Here is a 14,146-nt window from a genome sequence, read left to right as displayed (position 1 = left end):
ATTTTGTTTTTATCTTTTTTCTGATTGATCCCTTTCCAAAGAAGTATTCAGGTATCTGTCTTCAATCTCATTAATTCTGCCTTCCATTGCATCAATTCTACTCCTTTGCCCTTTCAATGTGTTATCTATTTCTGACAATTTAGTATTAATCTTTTGGATTTCTATCTGTAGATTTAGAGTCATTTCTAATTTTTCATTTATTTTGTTATTCTGTTCTTGTATTTTCTTCCAAAATTCTTCTAGGGTGTTGTCTATGTTTTCCTTGGTCTTTCTCTCAATCCTTTGAAGATACCTAAATATAATTCTTCTGAATTCCTTATCAGGGAGTTCCAATGCTGTGTCTTCCTCAGGGATGTGTTTTGGGTCTGTATCCTGGTCCCTTGTTTCTCCTGCTTTATCTTGCTTCTTTGTGTGGACTGTGATGCTCTGTTGTCTGCGAGGCATTGTGTTGTTTTTGTGTTTATATTTAATTGGTGATTATATGTTGGAGTAACTTGCCCACAATTTTTGTTTTCTTTGTATGTTATCCGTACAGGCAGGGTACTGTGCTGTACTCCTCTATTCACTAGTTGACAGCACTTATACACTCACCACCTGTCTCCTTTCCTGTTGTCAACCTCTCATACGTTCTTGCCGACCCTGGCAAACAGAGACTGTTCTTAGGTCCCTGGAATGCGAATGAGAATACTATCACTTGAAAATCCAAAATGGTTGCCAATTGTAAACATTCAAAATTGCTGTGTCCTGGGTCACTTTAAATATCCAAAATGGCTGCCACGTGTAAATCAAAATGGCTGCACCCTCCAGACAGCAGAAAGTCCACTGCTCAGGTTGTCTCCCTCCTTGCTGTTTCCCTTCCTAGTCATAGGCCACCAGCACAGTCATCCCTGCAGCCCTTGGTGACTGGGACTATCTTTAAGTCAATTCTCAGGTCCCAACACCACTTGGAAATATTCAGGCTGTTGGTCTTGTCAGAGTAGCTGATAGTCTGCAGCTCCAACTATGTCTGTCCTCACTGTTTTCATTCAGGCTTTTCCACTATTTGGTGCTAATTCACTTCTGTATAGTTCCTTTCAAAGCTCAGGGTTCCAGGATTATCTCCTGTATCTGTCCATTGGTTTTTCTTTTCTTTGTTGAAGAGGGTCTGTGTCGCTTGTCTGCCTATTCCTCCATCTGACCGGAACTCTCTTTTGTGACACATACATTTACAATGACAAAAATAAATAAATAAAGAGAGAGAGCGCAGCTGCCGAGACTGCTTGTGCGATCTGGCTCCTTGGTCTGGAGGTCTAGGTCACAGTTCCGTGCGACGTCCCAGTTACTGGCCTCCCAACACGCTGAGTGTAAGCTATCTGTAAGGGATCAAGACCTCTAGTAGCGTAGTGCCTAAGGCATCTGACTGCTACCCAGAAGGCTGGCGGTTCAAACTCACCAGCCACTCCTCAAAAGGAAGGTTGGGCAATCTACTTCCGTAGTGATACCGCCTCGGAAACCCAAGGAGGAGTTTCTATGAGTCGAGTCAAGTCAATGGCAGTGAGTTTGGTTTGGGCTTTGCCTTTGTGAAGACTGACAGCCTTGGAGACCCTGTGGGCAGTTCCACTCTGTCCTCTAGGGGCGCTGTGGGTCAGAATGGACTCCACGGCAGTGAGTGTGGTTTGGGCTTTGCTTCTGTGAAGATTGACAGCCTGGGAGACCCTGTGGGCAGTTCCACTCTGTCCTCTAGGGGCGCTGTGAGTCAGAATCCACTCCAGGCATTGGGTGTGGTTTGGGCTTTGCTTCAGTGAAGATAGCAGCTCTGGTGGCTCAGTGCCTAAGGCATCTGACTGCTAACCAGAAGGCTGGAGGTTCAAACCCACTAGTGGCTCCAAGGAAGGAAGAATGGGCAATCTACTTCTGTAGTGATACCACCTTTGAAACCCAAGGAGGGGTCGCCATGAGTCAGATCCGACTTGACAGCAGTGTGTTGTTGTAAGGGATCAATTGATAACAGCAAGTTGAAAGGCTAGGTAGAAACCTTAGGAGGCAGTAAGTTTATGTAAATGAGGAAGGAACAACTCAGAAAATGAGGGGGTAAATGGTTGCACAACTTGAAGAATGTCTTCAGTGTCACTAAATGATACATGTACAAACTGTCCAATGGATGTATGTTTTGCTGTGTATCCTCAACTACAATATCAAAAAACAAACCCAGCCCCACTACCCACTGCTCTGTAGGACAGACTGGAACTGCCCCATAGGGTTTCTTTCCAAGGCTGTCAATCTTCAGGGAAGCAGAGCCCAAACCACACCCACTGCCGTGGAGTCGATTCCACTTACAGTGCCCCTAGAGGACAAAGTAGAATTCCCTCATAGATAGGGTTTCCAAGGCTGTCATCTTTATGGAAGTAGACTGCTGTGGAGTGGCTGGTGGGTTCAAACTGACGATCTTTGGTTAGCAGCCGAAAGCCTTAACCACTGTGTCATCAGAGCTCATCCTACAACAACAACAACAACAACAACAACAATAATAATGATAAAAACCCAACCAATCACAAGGCTGCTCACCCCCCTCATAAGAAGCCTGTAGAAGAAGCCTCTCTTGGGTCTGTGGACAGGAGGACACACTTTCTCTTCCAGGTCAAGTGTAGAGTCTTCCTCATCCCCACTGTCACCGAGGTCCTGGAAACACTGGGATTCGATGATCTGCATACACAGAACAGCCAATGTGAGAGGCAGGTGAGGCATGTACGTGAGCCAGTGACCTCAAGACCCCCTGCATCTGTGCTCAACGTGGCCATGCCAAGGGTACGAGACCCACCTAGTCCCCTTCCCTGGATTCCTACATTCCTGCTTCCTACTTCTTCTCGCGGTAACTAGTGTAGCCTCCTCCCCTAACTGAGTGCACCCCAATGCAGTTAACTACTGGGGCTGTGGCCACACAGCCAGCTCTGCTTAGGGAGTGGGACTTGGGGGAGCAGGCCAGCCCCTCAGACCTCAGATGGCCCCTCTGTCCAGCCCCTGTTCACAGAAGCAGCCCCATGCTTGGGGCTGACCTATGGTCTAGGCCTGTGCTCAGAGATGGCTCATAATTTCATCTCCCAAGAGATCCATATATACTTTAATAAATGTTGTTGTTGTTGTTATTTGCTGTCGAGTCGGACCCGACTCATAGCGATCCCTCCTTGGGTTTCCGAGGCAGTATCACTACGGAAGTAGATTGCCCCATCTTCCTTCCGAGGAGTGGCTGGTTGGTTTGAACCACCAGCCTTCTGGTTAGCAGTCAAGTGCCTCAGGCACTATGCTACCAGAGCTAATAAATATATATGTAAAATAGCTAAAAAGATCCCTTTAGAAGGAAACGCAGTAAGAGGGCCTGCACACACGTCCGTATTCTCTCCCAGAGCCGTCATTGGCTTCGAGCAGGTGAGCTCTGAGGGTAGTACCTCGTTCTGCCAGGGGATAGAGACACAGCCGGTGGCAAATGCAGCGTAGAAGTCTTCATCTTTGGTGTCCAGGTAGACCCCCTTCACGGTGGAGAACTGCTCAATATCCAAGACGTCCTTGCAGTACACGGCGTGAGGCTGGGCACAAGGACAGGCACCCACCATGAAATGGCTGGAGACAGGCTTTGCTTCTCCAGTTACAGAACGAAGGCCTCGGGAACCGGCATGGCCCTGTGCTCTGTACACACACTCCTCAGGGCCACCCTGTCTTTCTCAGACACACATGGGGCAGGGTTTGACAGAGGGCAGGATGGGAGCAGAGCACTAGAGGAAGGATGGACCCTGTTGGCTGGAAGCCTGTTGGGTGTGGGACCCTCAGGGATGGCTCTGTCCTCAGTGGCCCTCCACATACACACCCTACAACAGTCTGTGTGAGGAGTGGAGGGCCTGCTGGGGTGTCCCCCTAGTGTTCATCTGATGGCCTCAGGTGGTGGACAGGCATAGGGGTGGGGGCACAGAAACCTGGCCCTACAGTTCCCACCAGCAAGCAAGCAGGGCACACGGGGCTGAATCTGTCCCCTTCTGCACAGCCCCTGGTCTGTTGGGCTGAGAGGCCCAGGGCCCAGGCGCTGCAGCACGAGATAGCCTGTAGGAGACTCTGGCCATTCTGAGAACACGTCCCCCCTGCAGGCCAGCCCCAGGATGCCACCGCAGTGAGTGGTATCATCGAAGCAGCAACACGCTGCAGGTCACCAGTGTGGGCTTCACTTGGTGCAGCTGCTGTCCATGAACAGTGACCATCACTCCCCACTCACCGTCATGCACTGTGTATGGCGGTGGGAGATGGATGTGACCTGCAGTCCCTGCCCCCATGACCAGAGCCCAGGCCAAGGGCTCAGGACTCTGGGCTGTTCTACACGTCAGCAGCCCAAACCGTCCAATGCAACCTTCAGTGAGTTGTTCTTAGACCTGCCTGTGGACCGGCTGCACGCCGTGTATCAAATTAAGCAGGTCACACAGAAACCGTCGGAACCCCTGCTGGGTGTGCCCACCCTCAGTGCCCACGGAGCATCTCCTGACTGGCAGCTCTTGTCCTGATCTTGCTGGCGGGCTGTTTTACTGCCCCTCTCTGCAGACAACAAGGTCCGGGGAGCAGAGCCCTTGCTCGTCTGGTTCTCTGTTGTGGCCCCAAACTCTACGACCATGTTTGGTAGGTAATGAATGACATATACTAAGACTATAAAGGAAACATCAAAAGCCCCAAAAACAAAAACTGTTTGAAGTGTCCTTAATCCCATCATCCTGCAGTTCCCTGACCTCTGCGTCTCTCTCACAGTCTGGAGTGGATGATAGAGGCCAAACTCCTGCTTTACCTTATTCTTTTGTCAACAGGAATTCCTTGTCTACCAGCCCCTCTGCAGCTCCAGGCACCAGGCTGAGTGCCTAGCAGCCCTGCCTCATTCGACCCCAGCAGCAAGCCCATGAGGGAGGCATATCCGCCCCCCATCTGACACGGGGTTCCCTCTCAGGGAGGACTGGTGCCTGCGGAGCCAGCCACAGCCCCTGACCTCATGAGACACAGGGTAGGGGACAGCAGCAGTTAGGGCTGTGGGATGGGGACGAGAACGCGTGAAGGCCCGCCCTGGTGTGGGACACGGCCCACAGGCAACACCAGCAAGGGGATCGGAGAGGAAGACACAGGTAAGGTGGGGGGGACATGATGGTGCTGGGATTTCTGAGGCGGCCGATGACGCGGCTGGGCCACGGCAGTGGAGGCGCAAGTGCAGATGCGTGTGGCCTGGGGTCTGCTGCGTGGCGGGGGCGGGGGGCCGTGGGTGGGGAGGAAGAGCCCGTCTGGGCCCTGGAGAGCAGAGGCCAGCCCGGGCTCCGGGGGGGTCTGACCTGCTCTGAGAACACGCACTTGCTAGGGGACCAGCTTTCCTGGACACCCTGCCACGCGTGCGGCAGCCTACTTACATCAGGACAGAACGGGGGCTCCAGCATACCGGCCTCCAGCCTCTTGAAGTTAATGTCCTTGAACACAGGATGCTGTCTGACTTCAGCTGCTCCGACCCCCTTGCAGCCCAGCCGCTCCTTTGGGTTCTTGGTGAGTAGCTACAAGCGGCAGATGGAGAAAGGTATGAACTCAGAAAATCCCACAATAATTCCATGGGGTCGGGCGGGAGGGTGCCTGTGTCTGAACGAGCAGGGCTGCTCAGGTCTCAGCACGGCCTCAGCCGCTCACAGTGGACTCACTCAGAACACACCACGGCAGCTGGGCTAAAGTTCTGCCTTTGCACTTTCAATCAGTCAAGAGATTGCTGAGTAAATCCCTAAGAAAAAATGTCTAATCCTGCAAAAACGGGGGGACTTTTTTTTAAGGAAGTGAAAACTGCTGCGCACGTCAGTTTCCACCACAACGCAGTTATGTGTGTAAGTAGAAACCACCTGAGCCCACTGGTGAAACAGGTCACTAAGGGGCTCAGGATGGTCACTAAGGGGCTGGGAGGTGATCACTAAGGGGCACAGGACAGTCACTAAGGAAGAGTCATTAAGGGGCTCAGGACAGTCACTAAGGAAGAGTCATTAAGGGGCTCAGGACAGTCACTAAGGAAGAGTCATTAAGGGGCTTGGAGGATGGTCACTAAGGGGCTTGGAGGATGGTCACTAAGGGGCTCAGAGGATGGTCACTATGGGGCTCGGAGGTGATCACTAAGGGGTTTGGAGGGTGCACACACAGAGCGTATCTCCTTCTGGGAACCACATGCTCTTCCAGACGAAGCCTCTCTTTCACAAGGGTTCCTTGCAAGTTGTGTTGTCTACACGTGCACATTTTCACCACCATTAAGAAGACAAGCATTCCTTGTATACTATTTACATTTGTCACAAACTCCACGTGGCCTTTCTACACAATTATCATCATCGGAAACAGTGGCTGTGTCTAAGGATTCAAACCCCAAAACCAAACCCACTGCTGCCCAGTCAACCGCACCTCACAGCGGCCCTGGAGGACAGAGGAGAAACTGGCCATCGGGCTCCCCACGCCATTACCCTTAAAGAAGCAGACTGCCACGTGGTTCTCCCACAGACTGGCTGGTGGGTTCAAACTATCAACCTTTGGGTTTGCAGCCAAGTGCTGAACCACTACGCCACCAGGGCTCCTTTTACTAAAGATCTGGACCTCTAAGATATAGCCTAGACCCAAACCCCAAACCCACTGCCACTGAGTCAATTCTGACTCATAGCGATCCCCACTGGGTTTCCAAGACTAAATGTTTACAAAAGTAGATTGCTTCATCTTCCCTCAGAGCAGCTGGTGGGTTTGAACTGCTGACCTTCTGGTTAGCAGCCAAATATGTTACCCACTATGCCAGCAGAGCTCCTTCAGCCTAGACCAGGGGTTGGGAAATTATGCCCCAGGCTGTTGTTTGAACAGAACAAGGGGACACTACATGGTTTAAAATCAGGAAGGAAGTGCGTCAGGGTTGTATCCTTTCCCCACACTTATTCAATCTATACGCTGAACAAATAATCCAAGAAACTGGACTATATGAAGAAAAACGTGGTATCAGGATTGGAGAAGAATCATTAACAACCTGAGATATGCAGACGATACAACTTTGCTTGCTGAAAGTGAGGATGACTTAAGGCACCTACTGATGAAGGGTGAAGAAACAGTCTGCAGTATGGGTTACATCTCAATATAAAGAAGATAAAAATCCTCAAAATTGGACCAATAAGCAGCATCATGATAAATGGAGAAAAGACTGAAGTTGTTAAGGACTTCACATTGCTTGGTTCTACAATCGACGTCAACAGAAGGAGCAGTAAGGACATGAGATGACGAGTAGCACTGGGCAAGTCGGCTGCAAAGGACCTCTTTCAAGTGCTGAGGAGCAAAGATGTCTCCTTGAGGACTAAGGTGCGCCTGACACAAGCCATGGTATTTTTAGTTCCCTCATTTGCATGTGAGGGCTGGACAATGAATAAGGAAGACCGAAGAAGAGTTGATGCTTTTGAGTTGTGGTGCTGGTGAAGAATGCTGAAAGTACCGTGGACTGCTAAAAGAACTAACAGATCTGTCCTGGAGGAAGTGCAGCCAGAATGCTCCTTGGAAGCGAGAATGGTCAGGCTTCGTCTCACCTACTTTGGTCATGTTGTCAGAAGCGACCACTCCCTGGAGAAGGATGTCATGCTTGGTAAGGTGGAGGGCTGACGACAGGAGAAGGCCCTCAACGAGATGGATTGACACGATGGCTGCGACGATGGGCTCAAGTATAGCAGGGATCATGGAGCTGGCGTGGGACTGGGCGGTGTTTCGTTCTGCTGTGCATGGGGTCGCTATGAGTCGGAGACGACTAGACGGCACCTAACAACAACCATACACCAGTGCTTGGTGCCCGTGGCCGCCTTTGCTCTGCTGTGACCTCCCCCCACCCCAGCTTAGATTCTGGGGCCCATCACTTAACCCCTCCTCTACATGCGCCCAGCCCCCTTTGCCCGCTCCTGCCTCACCACACGTGCCCGTCTAAACCACAACACAGTCCATCCAACTCCCCACACGCCGGAGCCTGCAACTTTCCCGCGCCAGACTGCATCCACGCCCGAGATCCACGTCCTGTCTCCAAGGGGCCAGACGCTGCCCAGAGCCTCCCACCACCTCCCCCTCCAGTGCCATGCCCTCCCTGGCAGCCAGCTCATGAAGCGCAGAGAGGCTCCGCCCCGCCTGCCCCAGAGGGTGAGCGAGCTGGCTTCTCCCCACGACAGGTCCCACCCTCTCACCTAACGCAGGATTGCGCCCCAGTGGGTCCCCTTCGCCCAAGGTGCTTGTTCCAATCTCAGTCTTGGCCTCACCCTGGGCTCCTCTCCTGTGGGTTCTGCCTCAAGAGACACCCAGGATGTGACCATGTCCCACCAGCTCCTCTGCGGCCACGCCTCCTGACGGCTCTCCTTCCTCCCGTCCCTCTTACCCTGGCAGCTCCTGGCCACCAGCCTCAGTGGTCTACCCTGTGGGGCCTCGGGGCCCTCTGCCTAGGAGGCCCGAGCCCTCCCTTACAGAAGGTCTATGTGGAACCACGACCCCCCAGTCCTGATGGTCCACTCCCCAGCTTTCCAGGGCTCTGAGCAGGCATCATGTCCGATGGACACACGTCTTCTCCTTTGAGGAAGACACCAGGAGGGCAGGGACGTGTCCTGTCTTGCTCAAGGCAAACCCCCAGCACCTAGATGGTGCCTGGTACATAGATGCTCAGGAAATCTCGTGGAGTGGAAACCAGTGAAGAAACCATCACTATCGGTTGAAGATAGTGGTGTGATAAAGGGAGCCTCTCCCACTCACCCTGTGTCTGGGCAGCCAGGGGAGTGGGAGCACTGCCTGCAATGAGACGGATGGGCCAGACCTGGCCATGCCTCTCTGAGCCTCGGATCGTGGATGAGTGTCTCCCACCCCATCCCCACTTCTCACTGTAACACGCAGGGAACAATGCCAAGTTCAAAGGGCTTTCGAACATTGAAAAAAAAGATCCGTGGAGCCCCAGCACAGGGCCTGGAGCACACAGAGCTGCCGGACAAGACCGCTTTCAGCTTCTAAACTGTAAAGCCATCACTCGGAGGACTAAGGGGCGCCTGAGCAGGCCATGGTCTGTCAGTCGCCTCATATGCACGCAAGAGCTGGACAAGGAATAAGGAAGACCGAAGAACAACGGATGTGCTGGGGAAGGGGAGGGAACACACCATGGACGGCCAGAACCAATCAGCGTTAGCAGGAGCAGCCGGAATGCTCCTCTGATGGGAGAGGGTGGGACGGCGGCTGACTTACTCTGGGCGCATCACAGGGAAAGGGCAGCGGCTGGAAAAGGCCACCGTGTTGGTGAAGTAGAGGGTCAGCGGAAACAAGGGAGACCCTCATGGAAGGACGCACACAGTGGCTGCCACACTGGACTCAGACATCCCAACCTCATGAAGATGTTCTGTTGGGCATGGAGTCACCACGAGGCAGAGCCCCGTGACGGCAACTAACGACAGCCAGGCGTTCTGACTATAATCCCTGGCAGTCGGTGAACAAGAAACACACAGATAAAATCAAAGTGAGGAGAGAAAAAGCCTCACTATTTCAAACCTACGTGACATACTGTTTCGTATTTAATTTCTCATCAAAGGAGTCGTGAAACCAGGCTCCTCTATTTTCTGAAAAGAGAATAAACCCTTGGCACCACCCTCCCTGCCATGGTGTCTCGGGAGAAAGCAAACAAGTTTTACTCAGCTTTGTTCTAATGGGTCAGAAAACCAATAGTCATGTTCCCTCTGCCCCAGGACAAAGGCCGTGAGCGTCAGCGTTGGGAAGGGGCGCTGGGTTTGTCGTGACGTGTGAGTCTGAGAGTGTCGATGTCAGGATGGGGAGCTGGGATTGTCATGACATCTGAGCACCTGCCACTGAGCTCACTCTCCTCAATTGGGACAAAGTTTTGCTACAGACCCAGTGAATGAGTGACAGACTGGTGACTGTTTATAACTTGGCAGTGAACACAAGCATGCGTTAGGAGTTGAACTTCCCGACCCGGGTAGAACCTGACCCACCATCTGGCAGATGGACCTGGCGTCCTCTGAAAACTTCTCCGAGTACCGCTCGCTGTCCTGGTTCACTCTGCGATTCACCTCCTCTCGGTTCACCTTCTCTTTGAATTTTCTGAATGGAGAATGTCCCTGAATCATTTCATAAATCAGACAGCCAAGTCCCCACCAGTCAGGACTAAAGGTATAGTTCTCATTATTGATAACTTCCGGAGCTAGGTGACAAATAAGGAAATGAAGTTACATTATGGCTTTAAATTCTCTTGTAATTAATTCCAAATAACACATTAGCAATGTAGCGTCTATGACAACATGCATGAACCTTGACACAGTCTACCATGTACAAGGAGCCTGGCCAAAAAGGCCACACACTGTGTGACTGCACTGTCATGAAATGTTCACAGTGGGCAAATCCACATAAACAGGAAGGGATCCATGGCCTCCTGGGGCCTACTCCAGGTTTGCATGGAATGGGAGTGAGTGCTCACGGTACAGGGTTGATTTCTGGAGTGATGGGACATTCCCCAGTTAGACAGTGCTGATGGCTGCACGGTTCTATAAAAATGCTAAAATCGACTGAATGCTACACTTTCAAAAGATGTGTTTTGTACATGTGAATTACATCTAAATAAAACTATTATGAAGTAATGTTTGTATCCTTCAGAGGGCTGAAACTAACTGCCATAGTGCATGCTAACACGGGGCAAGGGTGTTACAGGTAAGATCTGTTTCCTGAGGAGGGTGTCCCTGCCAAACACGTGGCTCCCTGAGTCAGACTAAAGTCCCCAGAGCAGGAGACAGCAGGGGCTGGGGCAGGGGGCCTTACTGCAGGGGTCTGTAGTGGAGGCCACTCTAAGGGCGGCTGGCACTCCCAGGCACTTCTCAGAGCCCTGATCCCCACACCACGCGGTGTAGGCCCAGGATAGGGGAGGTTCCTGCTCTGAGCTGACTGACCCAAGCCAGGGCCTCCAGCCCACAGATGCTCCAGCGTCACCAAGTAACGCCCAAAGGCCATGTAGCAGTCTGTGTGTGGCCTGGGGACAGAGCAAGGGGACCTGCCATCCCTGACTCTTCTCCGGTGAGCTACATGACTCAGGGACACTGAGCCCTCCTGGGCCTCCATCCCCTCCTCTGCAGAAAGAGAAGGGTGGATGAGGCCATGCTAACACGCTAACTGGTTAAAGGCTCGACACTGCTTGTACTGTCTGACAGGAGGAGCATGGCCAGAACTGGGTGGTACGCTGGTACCCCTCGTCTGGCCACGTGGAGCACTCACACAGACAGGAAGTATGAAGACGGTGGAAGCAATCAATCACGTACCCATGTAACCGACTGTTCCGACTCTTCCGCGGACCGTCCCCCCTTCTGGGATCTCCACAGCTAAGCCCAGATCTGAAATCCGAATGTGTCCTGTGGGTGTCCAAACACATTCCTCATCAGAGTGGGAAGAACGGGGAGACATCCTCCACCCACGGGTGGAAACAGTGCCATTTCACACTTGGACACGCTTCAATTGAAAACGACAGAGAGTATTTCCCCAGTTAGCAACGTACGGTCTGGTGTGGCGTTCCCTTCGAGTGAGAGCCGGAGACCAGAGTCAGGCCTGGCTACCTGAGTGGGAAGCCCCTGGAGCACTTGATGGGACAGCCTTGGGTTTGCAACCTTCCTTTCATATAACTGCCAGGTACAGGACTAAAACCACAATGCAAACAGCCTCAACTAGAAATAACACACACTGTCGCCAGAGTACCAACAGGGAGACACACAGGGACAAAACAAACACGGGGCAGGGATTCTCTGTCTCCGAAGAACACAAGGTAGTTTAGGGAAACAGCAAACAAAATGGAGTTAGACACACAATGCATCCCACGTTTTATATAACGTATAAAGGCGTGCTTATGCACGAGAGGATATGAACATTGGGGAGTGTCTTATTTTTGGAAACAACAAATCACGTGACACGTCCTTTGGGGAGTACAGAGCGATCAACCACCCTGTGGGAGACAACGCTGTTCATCGTCGACACCACTGTGCAGCCTCGCTTCTCCTAAAATGCCCATCAGGTGGCTGGCAGCCTGAGAGTCAATTCTGACCCACGGGTCCCCGTGTACGCACAGCACAGCTGCTCCACTGAGTTCTCATGGCCGTAATCTTTACCAAACAGGCTGCAGGTCTTTCTTCTGAGGCAAACCTAGGTAGGTTCAAGCCACCTACCTTTGAGTTAGCTGTCCAGGCACTGAATCTCTGTGCCCTTAGGGACTCAGCCACATGCTGCTGTTGTCAGGTGCCGTCAAGTCAGCTCCGACTCACAGCCACCCCGTGTGCAACAGAACCAAACACTGCCCAGTCCCGTGTCACCCTCACAGTCCCTGCTACACTTGAGCCCATCACTGCACCCACTGTATCAATCCATCTCATTGAGGGCCTTCCCCTTTGTTGTTGACCCTCCACTTTACCAAGCATGACATCCTTCTTCAGGGAATGGTCCCTTCTGACAACATGACGAAAGGAGGTGAGACGAAGTCTGGCCATTCTTGCTTCCAATGAGCATTCCGGCTGCACTTCCTCCAGGACAGGTTTGTTCCTTCCCCTGTCAGTCCAGGGTACTTTCATTATTATTAATTAACACCACAACTCAAAAACATCAACTCCTCTTAGGTTTTATTCATTGTCCAGCTTGCACATGCATGTGAGGTGACTGAAAATACCACAGCATGGGTTAGGAACAGCTTAGTATTCAAAGAAATCGCTTTGCTCTTCAGCACTTTTAAGAGGTCTTTTGTAGCACATTTGCCCAGTGCGATACAGCATTTGATTTATTGACTGCTGCTTCCACACGTGTTGATCGTGGACATAAGTAATATGAAATTTTTGACAACTTCAATTGTTTCCACTTATCGTGATGCTGCTTATAGATCCAGAAGTTAGGATTTTTGTTTTCTTTATGTTGAGGTGTAATCCATACTGAAAACTGTAGCCTTTAATCTTCATCAGTAAGTGCTTCAAGTCTTCTTCACTTTCAACAAGCAAGGTTGTGTCATCTACATATCACGGGTTGTTGATGAGTCTTCCTCTAGTCCTGATGCCACATTCTTCTTCATATAGTCCAGCTTCTTGGCTTATTTACTCAGCATACAGATTGACTAAGTATGATGAAGGGATACAACCCTGATGCACCTCCTTCCTGATTTTAAACCATGTACCAAGCCCTTGTTCTGTTCAAATGACAGCCTCCTGGTATATGTACAGGTTCCTTATGAGCTCAATGCCAGAGGGGACAACAGAGCAGAACAGCGATAGGGATCCAGGTAAGGGGAGGGACCCAGGCCCCACCCTCAAGAGGCAAGGAAGCAGGGTAAAGCAAAGCCAGAGGGGACGACAGAGCAGAGCAGCAGCCAGGGATCCAGGTAAGGGGAGGGTGGCGAGGTTTCAAACAGCTAAAGGAGACAAACTTGTCTGTCAGTTTGTCATACTGTGGTGGTTTGTGTGTTGCTGTGAGGCTTGAGGCTGTGCCACCAGTGTTTCAAATGCCAGCATGGTTGCACATGGTACACAGGTTTCAATGTAGCTTACAGACTGAGGCAGACTAGGAAGAAGGAAGAGGGCATACACTTCTCAAAGAACTGCCAGAGAAAATCTTATGAATAGCAGAGAAACACTGTCTGATACATTACTGTGCAACTTTATGAATAGCCTGGAAACATTGTCCGACACAGTGCAGACTTAGGTCTGAAGGCTCTCAAAATATGACAGGGAAAGAGCTGCATCATCAGAGTAGAACCAACCTTACTGAAATGGATAAAGTAAGGCTTTTGAGACCTCCATTTGCTAATGTGGCACGACTCAAATTGAGGAGAAACAGCTACAAACATTCATTAATAATCAGAACATGGAATGTACAAAGCATGAATCTAGGAAAATTGGAAGTTGTCAAAAATGAAATGGAACACATAAAAATTGATATCCTAGGCATTCTTGTTGTTGTTAAGTGCCGTCGAGTCGTTTCCAACCCATAGCGACCCCATGCACAGCAGAACGAAACACTGCCCGATCCTGCACCAGCCCCACAATCCCTGCTATACTTGAGCCCATCATCGCAGCCACCATATCAATCCATCTCCTTGAAGGCCTCCCCCTCTTTCGTCGACCCTCCA

General features: G+C 51.2%; 1 protein-coding gene across 1 annotated transcript in view; it reads right to left on the bottom strand.

Moving 5' to 3' along the window:
* GRK4 (G protein-coupled receptor kinase 4) overlaps positions 1-14,146 on the bottom strand; it is a 115,783-nt gene that overhangs the window by 1,727 nt on the left and 99,910 nt on the right. The window contains exons 12-16 of the mRNA XM_007953518.1: positions 11,313-11,402; positions 9,999-10,207; positions 5,400-5,537; positions 3,423-3,560; positions 2,545-2,682 (exon numbers count right to left, since the gene is read on the bottom strand). Coding sequence (XP_007951709.1) covers positions 2,545-2,682; positions 3,423-3,560; positions 5,400-5,537; positions 9,999-10,207; positions 11,313-11,402 — 713 coding nt within the window. The remainder of the gene's footprint in view (positions 1-2,544; positions 2,683-3,422; positions 3,561-5,399; positions 5,538-9,998; positions 10,208-11,312; positions 11,403-14,146) is intronic.

The sequence above is a fragment of the Orycteropus afer genome, unplaced genomic scaffold, assembly GCF_000298275.1.
Source record: "Orycteropus afer afer isolate SDZICR_OR568_19922 unplaced genomic scaffold, OryAfe1.0 scaffold00398, whole genome shotgun sequence".
Classification (NCBI taxonomy): Eukaryota; Metazoa; Chordata; class Mammalia; order Tubulidentata; family Orycteropodidae; genus Orycteropus; species Orycteropus afer.
This window is presented reverse-complemented; position numbering and strand designations above follow the sequence as displayed.